Genomic DNA, 15646 nt, shown 5'->3' with positions numbered 1-15646 from the left:
AATGTGAAAATGCTGGATTCTATAGCGCGCCGTTTGTTTCAAAATTATTTACTTGCGTGATGTGTAATGTTTATGCCGTGACGGAAGAATCTTCTTTTATATCAATGTAACTAGATGCTTCTGTGAAGCATACACTGGCTTGCCTGTGGTACGTGCTACAGAAAATCAGAAGGCACTGAATTGTGTGGTATTGAAATACAGCATTCCAGTCTCTGAAGAATAACAAATAAAAGAGAAGCGAGAAACATTGGCTTCTGGGCTGACATGTTGATAATTTTCAAGTTCCCTCACAACTTTTTTTCACCACAAGTGTGCCCTATGAGCATCCGAAAACTTTGTAATACTAAACTTCACTGAAGTCAAGCCCTGTTTCGCGCGGTTAGTGTTGGGATGGGAGACCAAAACAATAAACCCCTCATAAAAAACAGAAACATCTGACCGAAAATACTATTAACGCTAACAAATGCGAACTCAGCAAGGTACAGATTCTGGTAGCTTGCTTTATGCAAAACAAATATTGATGCAAAACAAATATTTATGCAAAACAAATATTGATGAAAAAGCAAATAAATATTGATACACAGTTTTCAGAAAGAGCAGAAGGAAGTTTCTCGGACGGTCGATCGAGAATAAAATATTTACGACATGAAAACAACATTAATTTTGAACCGTGAATATAGAATATAAAAAGTTACGATCAGCGACAAACATTTTGGGAGATTTTTGCTACGTTCAAGTAAATTGCAAAATCGAAAGTGACATGGCCGGCATTCAGCGGGCGTCGTGATTAAGTTACCGCGGCATGTTTACTCGCCAAACAGTGAAGCATCTGTGTCAAATGATGGCAAGATACCGGGTTTTTGTAAGTTTCTTTTTCTGTCAAGTGTTATAAAGTTTGACAATGAAATGAGCGAAGTCAAAACAAAGATCACAATCGCCCAACTCTTGTTTATGCAAAGTCAAAATTTACTCTCCAAGACGCGTACGACGTTATTTATCACCAGGTAATTCCATCATTTTGGAAATAGCAGCTGCTTTATTATTCATCTGCGTCACAAGTTTTCACTGATTTTGGGCCTCATTTTGTTGAAACTCAAGCACGCTTCCAACAGGCCTGTGAATCCTTCCTGCTTACAGAGCAATACTAAAAAACTTCTCCCATATCACATTTCAACCTTAAGCTCGAAAATTCAATACACAACATGATATTATAATTCACAAAGGCAGAAAATACCACAGAATCCTTTTCCAGCGAAAATTTTATTGAAACAAAGAACATATTTGCTCTTAGAGGCGAAAACCTCTTCCTATTTCATTGCGTGCGTGAAGACAAGAAACTCAATTGTGTCAAATTACCATGTACTTCAGGTAAATACTGCTCACTTTGATTTCGTCTCGACGGGCGATAGATTGTTGTCGAAGTCCAGTACTCGTCGCTTTTGAGATTCATGCCTAGTTTATCCAACTGACTTTCCATTATTGAGCTCCATAAGGGTATATTTTGTTTAAGGATCCACTAAAACGCCATTCGCGTTGCATGACTTTCGACGCCATTGCAGGCTAAGTTGATGATTCTACTGTGTCCACCAGAGAAATCTACGCAGTTCCACTACCCTCTCGATCCTAAGAAAATACGCGCAAAAGGCTCTATACACAAAGGCAACACTTACCAGGGGAGTGACAGGCAAGACTTTTACCGACACGGAAAAAAAAAAAAAAAAAAAAAAAAAAGAAAACAAACAAACTAAACGCAGACCTCGACTGGGTTTGCCCATAGGCAACCCAGTAATAAGTTCGTGTGCAGTCGTTGTTGTCAGTTGTTGTGCTACAGATTGATCAGGTGATTTTGTGTCTATAGACTGCTTTGGAATGTGTAATACGTTGCGACTATAGAGGTAAGAAACCAGATAAATTTTGAAAGCGCGGTTTTAAGATCTGAAAGATCTTCTTGTTTGTTTTGCATCTGGACGATGTTTATATTTTCAATTACAACCTCTCCCTAGAGGTTATCGCGCATAGCTTAACCAATGAAATCCCCGCGTCTTAATTGCTCGGAACTCATCGCATCTTTCGTGCTCTCCAAACTTCCCGCGTGCAGCCATAACTCGATATACGCACTCTAAGCATGAACAAATTCTTAAGTCTTTTGTTTTGCCTCTCTACATGGCTCACTCTCAGTATTTCTTGCCAAAATAAATGAACAAATAAATCTTAAAAACTTCTTGCAGCGCGCACCAGCTCAAAGAAGAATGATTCAAAATTAAAATCCAAAGGTGACCTCCAGACCTATAATCAGCACTTCCTTCAGCCGTTACAGTATTGGGTATCTGCTTCAACTATTCTCTACAGATTACATCATCAATCGTCCCAAAATCAGATGGTGATCAACTTCATTTTTGTCATAATGATTGATTGTAAAATGTGTTGCGGTTGGTAAGCTCGATTTCCGGGCAAAATTTAGATTTCCCTAGCCACTGGATTTGGACAAAGCGAGAAAAACTCGCAAGCTTCACTCCCACCGCTAACTTATGTAAAGTGTGATAACAGAAAGGCAGAAAATAAAGAGCGTTTACAGAAACTGTGCGCTTTGCGATCCATTTTAGGCAAACAAACAAGTCTTTGTAGCATGAAAGGTGAGTGTCACAGTGTTGAGATTAAGACATCAGAAAACGTGAAATTTGGGAATGCGGAAATTAATAATAGACCTTACCAGTAATAGGAAAATCTTGACGGCTGAAAAACACGGTCAGAAAGTACAGAAGTTAAGAAAAATGACTTCATTAACCAAATTCATATGAATTTGCACGCGGCTTCCAATTCGGGAGGAAAAAAAGTCAGAGACAAATGTGTGGCAAATTAAAAACGCGACTGGCCGCTTCAGGCTTGCACAGCTACATTCCTCATGTTTGGTCAATGCCATCCTTTAGTTGTCTAATCATTTGTTCTTCAGAATTCACCTTCGAACGCTTGACATGAAATGAACCGTTCTTCTGAATGGTAAAACAAATTCATGAAGTGCTGCATAAAAGGGATGATGACGAAGTCTCTGTGACTTTATGTCATTTATCAAACATTTATTTTTCCATTGGCGTGGCAAAGTGAATAATATACGCCATGCTTTGAACCTCTCGAGGGTAGGGTAATATTCATCAAGACAAACGAGGTAAAAAGAGGTAGAAACTTGGACCCTAATAATGGTGGCAGTTTTATTGAAAACAAGAAAAATTAAAACTGAGCACGTGTCTTATAGCTATTTTAGTTCTAGAAATCGTCATGGCCGTATTTCTTTGCATCACCAGGCCAATATTATATTGGCAATTTTTTGTCATTTTGGACTAAAGGCAATTCTGAAAGACGAATGAAAGAATTGTTGGTATGAATCAGCGTTCTCTTGGAATTGCAACTGTTGAATTCTCTTGAATTTGCGACTGTCTTCCCTGCAATAATTTCGCGGTCGACCGTACTGTTGGGTTACTGAAAGCAATTCTTGAGAACGGTAACGCGCGTTAGTAATAATTAAAGACTCCGGACCATGGTGAACTAAATGACTTTATTTGCTTGGTTTATTTAAATCATACAGAATTACGTTGTTAATCAGAGATTTACAAGGTGAACCTTGCTGTCGGTTTTTTTAAAATTTTATAACAGTCAAATTAAACAAAATGCTATAAATGATTACTCTTCCAAGAGAAGAATATATGTATTAGCGGTCAGACGTTACATAAATTGCTCGGTAAAGGCACGCAAAGCGAGCTTTATCCAACGTTGACCCAGATCCAATTACAGACTCTACGGCACACGTTATTGCACACTGGACGGCACACTGTACGGCAGATCCAACCAGCACAAATCCTTGAGCACACAGGGCGGCACACAAAGCTGCACACAACACGACAGACAAGACGTCTCACGAGGTTACGTTTGGACCCTAGACAAAACAGAAACCGTAAAAAATAGACCTTGACAACTTAGAACTTTTGAAGAATGGTAACTTTAGGCGCTAGTAAACATCGACTGTTCAAGACTGTACTTCATTCGTCTCTAAACGTCGCTGATCAAAGTCATGGAAACTACCTATCTGTATCGCAATTAACATGATACAAACTGTCATGATACTGATCAAAATAAGAAAATAAATAAATGGGTCAAAGGATTCGATTTATCTCATATCAATCACACGTGCTGAAGGGCGAGATCGCACACTAAGCGATACAAATTTATGATTGATTATAATTAATGTACTGTTACAGTCAATGTCTCAGTTGTTTTCACTTACGTTTCGCGGGCACTGTTTTCGTGGGTTGTACGACGGCAGTTGAGTCCACCTCCCCCTCGACAACGACGTAAATGGGAAGTTTCTCGCATAGATCCGTCATTTCATCACTCAGTTCAGAACGGTCTTTAAGAGTTCCGACAACCTTCAACTTCAGTTCAGTCTGCTTTCTTGGCATCTCAACCTGACCGTCTTTGCCTCCCTAATCAGAAAGTGACATAATCAAAGTGGCTGTGAGCCACTGAACATGGAAAATAAATAATGAAAGGGTGTTATGAGGCATTGCTCATTAACGAACTACTTGTAATGTGACGGCAGTCTATTGTAGCTTTCGAACAAGCTTATAAAGCCTTTTTCCATTCAGGGATTGTTGTGATATTTGCAAAATGAAAAAGTTCAACGTTAAGAAACTGTTTGTTACTCAGGCCTTCCTACACGTTTTACATTGCATGTATCTGCACATGTCTTCCTTGCGCTGTAGTCAAAAACGGCAAGATCATTTTCTTTGGTCAAAAGTGAGGTATGCACTGAGCGAAACACTTGAGCCTGCGGTATGTAAATAATTAATATTTTGTTCAGTTACCGCGGTGTGATAAGCGTTGGCTCTACATGCGAGATATTGGGAGGTCGAATCCAGTAGTGGTGACTACTGATTATATATCCTTTTCTTCTTCATTGTTTTCTCTTTTTCTGTCAAGAAACCGTTTACCGAAAGGTAGCGTTTGTCTTTCCGTTTCTTGTTCTAATAAAATCGTCTGGAGCCTTTAATCATTCGTTTATATCGATTGCTTTCGAACTCACAATATCGCGTAGGTTTGTGAAGGAAAAACCACGAAGACTTTCCCTGAATCCAGTCGCTAAGGAAGAACCGCGGGAAACTCGAACTCCGTGTCATCGCTAACATAGAAAGCTGAGAAAATTACTTCGAGTACGAGTACGGCTTGAAGTCGTTCTCGTACTCCTACTTGTTGTTGATGCCAACATCCTCTAATAATAAAAGAAATGCTCTCATTTAATTTCAGTTTTCAGGCTTGATTTCCGCTCGGCTCCCCGAGTTTCCAAATGTCTAACGGGAAGTGAACTGAGGAGTGATGGACTGAAAGCGTTCCACCACTACAACTTTAATACCAGTTCAATTCCAAGTGTAAAACGGGATATATTTCAGTTATGAAGGCGAATGCTAGCTTGACTGAAAAAAAGCAGAGATGTTCTCTGTTTTTACATTTATTTTCGGTACTATTCATGAAAGAATAGTTCTGAAGAGGTGTCAAATCGTCCTGTTATGTGTCAAGGAAAAGTTCATTTTGTCAGTTAACCAATAGCTTGGGCTTAGTTTATTTCCTCGAGTCGAGCTTATCGGCAACGGGGTTCATTAACCGGGTTAAGCCTTAAAGCGGTTCAAAAATTGAGCATTCGAGTGTAAAAAAATTGAAAATTACAACTGTTAGGCGTAAAAAATGTTAACCTTGAAAGAACTTAGCAAACTATTATTTTCAGGTTTTCCTCAATTTAAAGGTAATTCTGTACGTGCCCAAATTAACTCAAAATACGATACCGTGACTGAGCTCCAACAATCTTCGGCAACAATTCTTATAATAATGACCGTTTTTTTCTCGAAGTGGTCCTAAGTGCTTTAATATGTTTGTCAGTAATCAAAAGAATTTTTTAACTTTTTTATACAATAAAAATTAAATTTTAACCTTTTAAAACAAGCCGTACAAAAGACAAATATTAACGATCATTAACCGTTAGTCATAAGTCACCACCCCATTGAGACCTTCTTTGTCAGCTTGCCTTAGCTATAAAGAAAAAGGTTATAATCAGGGAGTCACCTGGAAATTTATTTGTTTCATTTCAAATGCTGCCATGGTTCGTTATAAAGTAAGCAATACAAACTTGAAGTTACCAGCAGTTTCACTAAGGCGGCTGGCTTAGGAACATCATCGGTTGAGTCGCTCAAAAAGCAGGAATTGGTCGCTGGCAAATGGACCATGGTCATATTCTGCAAAACAAGGTCACACGTGATTCGTTTGCTAAAAACCACAACAACTTTTGAAAGAAGGTGAGTAATCAGTTGTGAAGAGGGCTTAGGGTTTAAGTTGACATAAGGAAGGCAGTTCTCTGAAATAATAAATCCTAACCCAAAACTGATTTGTTTAAGTCCATATAGGCTATCGAGTTTTTGGCTTTATCAATTTTAGGATCCACGATTTCTGGCAGATTATAATTTCCAGCTACAGAGACACCAAAAGAGGCGAAACTTATAGCACAAGAAAGTCCTGGGTCAGCAGACATTAGAATAACCTGTAGTATATGTAGTATAGTACATGAACAGTTTAATCATGTTTTTACCTTCTTAAAGTCGTAGAGGATCTCGCCCGCTTCCTCATCGGGAGAAGTCTTTGGCACACGGAAAGTCTCTGTTTCTCTCTCAGTGTCAACTTCAACCTGTTCGTCATAATCCTTGCCGCCGTTGTTCATCTTCAATGAGTATTTTGCCACTGGTCTACTGACGGGATCCTTCATAATCTGAAGAACAAAAACGTATCAGGGTAACTCACTACTCTCTTAGTATATTGCAGCCGGCATACAGTCCCATTTTTCACTGAGCGATAAGTCTCCAAGAGGAATTTCATACCAAAGGAGCAGAGGTCACCATATATTATGAGTTATTTTGGCCACGGACAAATTAGTTTTAAATTGAAGGAAACCCGGAAATAATAGCTTACTAAAGTAGAAAAACACCAAAGGGGTAATAATAAACTATAAGGAACAAGGAGGGTTTAGGATGGAATTTCAAACCACGAACATGATACTGACTGTAAGTTACGATAAACTTTTCAAGATGGAAAAAACATGAATAAACTTTTTAATTATGTTTTACTTTGGTCAATGTAAGCTGATCAGCTGGCATTTTATTGCTCATGACCAAGATTAATTGTCCGCTGATTTAACCGTCCTCTTTTCTACATGGTAATTCGCGGCAAGAGGTGTCGGAATGCAGCCTCGAAATCCTTTACAAGTTACTCTTGAGCATAAGACGACAAATTAAACTTTAAATCAGTTCAACTACACATAACGAAACGTAAAGCAATTACAATGGAGTACTCAAGTTTAAAGGCGTTACTCTTATTTACCTCTTTGTCTTCACATTTACAGACAGTCCCTGCAGCTGTGGCAGTAACAAGGACGGCAAAACACAGAAGGAACAGTTTGAACTCCTGGTGAAGAAAAAAAATATATGTAAGAGATTTATCCGGCTTCTGAGGAAAAGCAAGCTCTCTAGATTTTTGGTATTCTTATGACTAGAACATGTGTTAAATTTCCTTAGTAGCGAATAGGAAAATTCTCAAATCAAAAGCTAAACTCACCATTTTTCTCCGAAAATCGCCGGGCAGTTTTCGTTCTCGTTGTGGCAGAGGACTTGAACCTTTCTCCACTGAGAATGGATGCAAATTCACAAGCGAACCTCTTTTATACCATCAACCTTTAACTTGATATTACCGATTACATGAAATTTTGCACCTGTTCTGTGGATTGATTTTGCCAATGTTTCAGCTGTAATATGACAACTGCTATAACCTCGTCCTAGCACTTCCTTCAGCTATACATACATACATACTTTATTGAACCTCCCCAAAGGGGCTTTTCAGGAACAATAATAATCATAAATAAATAATTTACATAGTTATTTAACCTATTTAAAATATTAAAAAAAAAATCAAAAATAATTACTCATCACTATGTCAATTACGTCCTAAAAAATCCCTTAGACGTTTGCTCCTTAAACGCTTCTTAAAGATTGTTTCGTTACTACAAAGTTTTAAATTCGATGGCGCTACTACGCGTGTTCAGTATCTACAAGTGCACTTTCGATTGCATTTTCGAGATCCAGCCTATCCGTCTCTAAATCAGATTACTTTGAGAAATTTGGGATAACTGAAACTTTTTATTGGACCTGAAATTGGCAATGGTAATCTTAATATTCTGAGTCCACACGCAATGATTCTTATAGATATAAGTTTATTTTCCCGAGAACTTGGAAAACGCGTGCTCGATTGCTCAAAGATCCAACTTTCAGTAAAATTACATTGAGTGGTTACTAAGGATACCACAGTAATACACTTAGCTGCTAAGCTCATGACAGAGTGCTTGGTAAAAAAATTCACGTACCTTGTAACGCGTCAATCAACAAAAATGAGCTCGCAGGGTCTTAGAATATTAAAGCGTTTCAACCCGCTAGCGTCAATCATATTATTGCGCATGTGCACAAATATATCTACCTGATTATCCAGATTGTATGATCACTCGACCGAAGCAAACTCAAAAGGGGGATATTACGGATTATATGATATTTTACACCTGCAACTGAACTGATTATATAATTATATTGCTTGAGCTCTACAACACAGGTCACGTTGATGAACTCGCACTAGCACTTCCTTTAGCTATAGTCTGCTGGCAGACGGTTTTTCCGTGGCATGCGTACGCATCCACGGTATACGATCAGTCGTGTTTTCATGGGTGTTACAAATGGAATTCCCATGGGACATTTTCGGTATATCATTGGATTCTATTGGCCCTATTAAGATCCCTTGGGATGCAACGGTTATGCTGTGTGATTTTATTGGCTTCTACTTTCCAGTGACGTATACATTTGAGCAGAAGTTCTGGGGTGTTCTTTGTTGCAATTCTATGGTGTGTGTTATTGAATATGTTTAAGATATGCTTGTTTAGGTTACTGGAGCTTTCGAGGAATGCTTACGAAAGACAAAGGAAGCAGTATGGTAACTTTCTTTTGAGGCTTAATCGGAACTTGCGAGCGAAGGCAGTGCCGACGCTTTCATTGCCAACTGAATCAGGAGGTCATTTCAGCTTTTCTTTCGACAGCAAGTTTCACTTAAGTTGATGTTCACAAATAAAACCCCTTTCCTATCGTGGACTGTTAGGCTTTGGGATACATTTCAGCCCCAAAAAACTAACACTCCAAACCCATTTAAATCGATCTGTCTGTGGTGACAGTATCAGCGAGACCGTGGCATTGCCTATCGTGGGCTGTTATGGCCTTGGGATACAATTCAGCCCAAACAATTTGAAACGTTAAGTCCGTTGTGGCAGCGAATAAATCACTTTGTTGGTGATGACAGCAGTGAACCCAAAAATATAAAGTGAACTCGGAAAATTGCTCCTCGTAACTTTAGTCGAACCAAAAACAAATGGTCACGTCCGACATTTTTCTTATGAAAACTCTCGAAAGAAAATTTAATCAGCCTTAAGCTTTAACTTACGTCAAGTACGAATTGCAGGAATGTTTCATCCAAAACTGTTTATGAAAGCGTGATCCACCGATGGCTTATTTGAAGTTTGACCTTTGTTGTGATATTGAGACAAACCGTGGTCCTTGGTGATGGGAGACATTTCATCAGCTTTAATCGCAAACTGAGGTCCAGATGTTTTGTTGATTCGAGGTCATTCGAGGAACACCAACATGGCGTCTCCATATAAAGCTCTGTAAACGTGAGTGACATGTTTCGGCAAATAACTTAGAAACAATTTACCAAACAGACTTGAGACTTGGAGCAGTTATTTTTGTATTAGTCTTTTGCAACATTTCATTTTCTAGGCTTCTTTCGTTGAACGTTTTCGGATTTAATTTTTTACTACGTGACAGTGAAAACACTCTCCGTGTGTTCATTTGGCCACTGTGTGAGTCAACACCAGAAATTGGAAAGCATTGTTTGGGAATTCCAACACTATTCCTCCCAATGTAGAAATCAAAAACGGGAAAATAAATCACGTGTTAAAAAAAAAGGATTAATGTCTTCGTTACTGGGATTTTGCGATCCCAGTGTCTTTCATCTCCTACCCCCTCGGGGACGGCACTGCTCGGGCATTCTATCGCCATTCCTCCCAATACAGGAATTAAAAAATGGGAAAAGAAGGTTGGAAAAAAGCCTTTAACAGCCAATTTGACAACAATGAAATCAAGCAAAGAAAAAGAAGTTAAAAAATACTTAGTGGTCTCTCATATCCAACGCGCTCTCGTGGAGTAATTGTTAAGTAGACACGTAGCCTAACATTTAATGGTATGTGACAGGTCAAGTCAATGATATTCGATAACAAAAAATAAATCCATTCCTCGTAGTACAGGAATCAAAAACGTGAAAAGAATATTAGTAAAAAAGCCTTAAGGACGGTGACTACTAATTCAAAGGTATTTTTGCCCCGGTTTATGATTATGAAGGAAATGTAGATCTTAACAAGTGTTATTCTGTATTGTGTAAGTGTTATCTGTATTTTTGAAGCGTTTCACTTATAATTAATCTTGTACCGCTTTGTACCTGAGATTGATTTCTGTCAAGGGAGAGAAGATATAACTGGTTTTTTTTTTTTAAGCATTGAAATTCATCTTCTAAGAAATCTACTTGTACAAAACATGAATTTTTTAGCAGGATCAATAGGCTACTTTCGATATATCAAAATTCAGTCCTAAACAAAACGCATCATCTCGTGACTCCAGGGAATAAACTCATACAAATCCTTATATTTATTCCCCAGAGCCTCGACATGACGCCTTTTGTTTAGGACTGAATTTGAATATATCGAAATTGGTCTGTTATATTGCCCAGTGAGTACTGGTAATTATTATGAACTAAGCCATGTCTGATTAAAGTGTTTGAGTTCGGGACTGGCCAAACGGGAAATGTTTGGCGTTTAAGGAGGCTTCCTACAATAAATTTAGACTATACCATTAGACTTTAGACGGCCACAGTTCTTATATGCAAGCACCTACAGCTTTGACCAAGTAATAGTTTGTAAAAATTTAGTTGATATGGCGTTCTAGGTTACCATGCAGCAATTTTACGCTTTATTCGATCTTAACTTTTGAAATGATACGCAGGGTACTAATCCTGAGGTGTTTGTCTAACGTTTGACGAAGTTTGAAGAAAATCGTAAAAGCCGATTTTAAGTTATTCGGGAGAGAAGTTTTTACGCCTAAAATACTCAATTTGTCGTTACTCTTACAATAACTTTCAAAAGAAGCGCTGTTTTTAATATATAGAAGAATCGCTTGTCATGTAAGTCTTTTAGAGGTATCAAGCTAGCTCTCCGTGAAATTTCATGATATAAACTGCTTTTGATGTCCGTTGACAAACTCTAACGGAAAGCATTATATTTTGCGGAATTTCGTCAAACTTCGTTCCCAGAACGTCTGGCGGTCTAGCTGAAAAGCTGGTCGATGAATTTTTTTTTTAAATTCTGTATTCTGTAATTAAGCATGTTTCCAAATAACTTGCCAAGCGCCGACAGAATTGAAGCTTTTTAAGACACTGAAAAAAAATTCCAAAGTTCGGGATATTCTTTGAATCTCCGCTCACGTTTCTACACTCTCTTTGTTTACGCCACTCGAGCTGGCTCTTCCACATTCCAGCATGCAAAACTGGTTCCACTAATGAGTCCCAACTATCACTTTTGGTCACGCTCGCGTGGTAACGCGTCGTGTTGGAAAATCACTTTTCACTTGTTTAGCCTTAAAAATGCGTCACTGTTTCGTTGTCATGGTAACCTAGAACGCCATATCAACTAAATTTTTACAAACTTCAAACTTCCTCTAGTACGTGTTAAAGTTTCAAAGCTGTAGGTGCTTGCATATAAGAACTGTGGCCGTCTAAAGTCTAATGGTATAGGCTAAATTTATTGTAGGAAGCCTCCTTAAACAACATCAAACATTGTTTGGTGACCAAACATGCTGGTGTTGAAGTGAGTGGCCGAACGGTTAAAACATGTTTGATCTAAAGGCGCCGGCAAACGAGGAAATAATGTTGCGGAAACATTGCTGCTGAAGCAAATATTTCCCCGTTTGCGGCCCCAGGAAACATTTGTTGCGGAAGCAAAAATGTTCTAAATTTGTTCAGAAACATTTTGCTTCCTCAACAAATGTTTCCTTGTTTGCGCACGGACGAAACACTTTCGGGAAACATTTGTTTCCGCAACAATGTTTCCTCGTTTGCGGGCGCCTTAACTCAGATCAAACAACTATGGGTCACAATTATGTAAACAACACGTGGATACAAGTGGATGAGTAAGCGTGGTACGCATGCGCGTGCCAAACATGTTTGATACGGCTGACTAAACAAACAAAGTTCGCCCATCAAAAACGATAACAAAAAGAAGGTTTTAAGTTATTTGATCGAATGTTTGATGGCCTTCAAATTTTATCAAACACGATCAAAAAAATAGCACCAAACAAGGTGGCCAAACGGTAAAATGTTTGGTCACCAAACAATATTTGATGTTGCTTGGTCGCCAAACATTTCCCGTTTGACCAGGCCCTTAAGCAAGTAGTTTTCTTTGAAGCTTTGATTTGATTAAGAAAATAATGAAGTCCACTTTTAAGAACGTTTTTAGCATTTATATTCAACATTTTCGTAATAACCGCTTGCGAGACAGCAAATAATTGTAAATATAACGTTGTAGCTCTCAGTGTTAAAAAAAAAACTGTTTCGTATATTGTAGTGTATATAAACAAGTATTCACCCTTGTTACTTAATATGTTTGACATCAAAAGAAATGTACTCTGGAATCATTCTGCAGAAGCAATATGGTAGCTTTGGTAGGTATATTATCATCATAATGATATACCAGTGTCGTGAACCTTAAAACGTGATTGAAAGTTAAAAGAAATGGATAAAGAAAATGATATACCAGTGTCGTGAACCTTAAAAAGTAATTGAAAGTTAGAACAAATGGAAATAAAGGTCTCATGTAAATGTGTTTCTATACTTTAGTGGTCTGTGTTTATTTCCCTGGGGCCAGGGGTGTAGGGTGGCTGTAAATAGGGCTAGGTTCTGGGGGGAAGTGACAGTAAATCTTCTTTTGCGAAATGTAGGTATGTTGGCTTTATACAGAGCCTGTTTATCACTGGAAGCTGGAAAAATCATTTATAAGGCTTGGCTTTGCTCACACTCTATAGCTAGTTCATCCAAAAAGGATGGTGGCAACCCGTTGCGAAAACCTTACAGCTGACCTTAAGCAGCAAATGTTGACAGTCTCAACTCGAACCTCGATCCGCGATCCCCGATGTTTAGAGAATCGAGAATCGAGTTTTGAGATTAGAGAATCGAGAATTGAGAATAGAGTTTTCGAGGGTCAAGTCGAAAGGAAGTTTTGAGGTGAGACATAGCTCCTCGAAAATGAAAGAATGGCGTCAGATAAAAGCGCTTGACAAGCAGCCTCCTTTATTTGCACAACTGACACAAACATATCGAAATATTTTTTCAAGCTCCCGTCTATGCTTATTTTTTTAAAATATCCCTCATGTTTTCCTGATTTCAGCGGTTATAACTGGCCCGAATAAACAGGATAATATTGATAAAACCTAACCCAGATGCTGAGTAAATTAAAGGAAACACATTTATAATGATCACGCAAGCGCACAAACTTTATTTACACTCGAATTTAAGCAAATACATACATACATTTTCAGGGCCAATGAAACACAACGAAACGGAATTGCAATAACTGTTAAGAATCCCAACTGGCCGGAGGTAAACGAGTTGGTTATTTACAAGTGCAGCTGGTAAGGTGAACCAGGGACTACCAGGATCAAATTGAACGAGTGGTCAGAGTGGGTCTTAAACCCGGGATCTCCGGATCTCAAGGCAAGCGCCCTAACCACTGGGCCACACTGCCTCCTTGCTAATATCTCCGAGTAATAAATAAATACTTAAATCCTATAATAAAATGAAATTCTGCAATAATTACTACATAGTTAAAGATGAAAAATCAACCGCCACGAAAGGTGCAGCAGTCAGTATCAAATTTAATTTTAAAAGTTGCAGACTTAAATTTACTTAATTCCTGGATTGCGCTAATATCGTTTGCAAGAGAATTCCATAACTTACTAACGTAATACAGCAAGGAATGGAGACCATAACTAGTGGTATTTACTCCAGGTGCTATAAGGAGGTTATCTCCCCGCAAATTATTATGCTACAATTCCGCGATGTGAATAACTTAAAAAGATGGTCGGGAGCCAGCCCATGTAAAGCCTTTTATACAAGAATTAAAACATTATAATTTTCTTCTATTAAACAAAGTGGGATGATTTATGCACTCCAGCAAGTCATCTTATGTACTATTATTATCACATCATTACTCGGAATACCTGAAAGGTATCCGAGTTATAATCTGTGCAGAATTTAGTTTTCTGTGCAGCAAATGGACAATAGAATTACGAGGCGGTGATTTCATTGGTTAAAAAGCAATGTGCTACACCCCTTTGAGCAATACATTTGACCTCCCTCTGTGACAAAACAACTGCATCAGTAACAAATAGATTAATCAAACACAGCCGCGAAGGAGAAGATGTCCGATAGCGAGAGACTTGAAACAGCCTCTCGTCCTACAGAATTCGATGAAAATCGAATATATAACCTGCAGTGGAGCAACCAAATGATGGGTTCTATGTTGGGGCTTCAGTGTGACTCATTTTATTTCGTTTGCTGATTCAAAGCCCAACTTCCACGAGAGGGCAAATGACGCTATGCGATGCGGCTAAAATGTGAAAATGCTGGATTCTATAGCGCGCCGTTTGTTTCAAAATTATTTACTTGCGTGATTTGTAATGTTTATGCCGTGACGGAAGAATCTTCTTTTATATCAATGTAACTAGATGCTGTGAAGCATACACTGGCTTGCCTGTGGTACGTGCTACACAAAATCAGAAGGCACTGAATTGTGTGGTATTGAAATACAGCATTCCAGTCTCTGAAGAATAACAAATAAAAGAGAAGCGAGAAACATTGGCTTCTGGGCTGACATGTTCATAATTTTTAAGTTCCCTCACAACTTCTTTTCACCACAAGTGTGCCCTATGAGCATCCGAAAATTTTGTAATACTAAACTTCACTGAAGTCAAGCCCTGTTTCGCGGGGTTAGTGTTGGGATGGGAGACCAAAACAATAAACCCCTCATGGAAAACAGAAACATCTGACCGAAAATACTATTAACGCTAACAAATGCGAACTCAGCAAGGTACAGATTCTGTTAGCTTGCTTTATGCAAAACAAATATTGATGCAAAACAAATATTTATGCAAAACAAATATTGATGAAAAAGCAAATAAATATTGATACACAGTTTTCAGAAAGAGCAGAAGGAAGTTTCTCGGACGGTCGATCGAGAATAAAATATTTACGACATGAAAACAACATTAATTTTGAACCGTGAATATAGAATATAAAAAGTTACGATCAGCGACAAACATTTTGGGAGATTTTTGCTACGTTCAAGTAAATTGCAAAATCGAAAGTGACATGGCCGGAATTCAGCGGGCGTCGTGATTAAGTTACCACGGCATGTTTACTCGCC

General features: G+C 38.4%; 1 protein-coding gene across 1 annotated transcript; it reads right to left on the bottom strand.

The window, feature by feature from the left end:
• Positions 1-3531: 3531 nt before the first annotated feature.
• LOC137996010 (leukocyte cell-derived chemotaxin 1-like) lies at positions 3532-7800 on the bottom strand. The gene is made up of 6 exons (XM_068841454.1): positions 7645-7800; positions 7411-7494; positions 6626-6802; positions 6180-6275; positions 4277-4475; positions 3532-3928 (listed from the first exon to the last, which is right to left on the bottom strand). Exons 1-6 carry the CDS (start codon positions 7645-7647, stop codon positions 3756-3758), a joined length of 732 nt encoding a protein of 243 aa, XP_068697555.1. The 5' UTR covers positions 7648-7800; the 3' UTR covers positions 3532-3755.
• Positions 7801-15646: the final 7846 nt, after the last annotated feature.

This window comes from Montipora foliosa, chromosome 1 (assembly GCF_036669935.1).
Source record: "Montipora foliosa isolate CH-2021 chromosome 1, ASM3666993v2, whole genome shotgun sequence".
NCBI classification, from domain to species: domain Eukaryota; kingdom Metazoa; phylum Cnidaria; class Anthozoa; order Scleractinia; family Acroporidae; genus Montipora; species Montipora foliosa.
The sequence above is the reverse complement of the archived record's forward strand: the minus strand, read 5'-3'. Positions and strand labels throughout refer to the sequence as shown.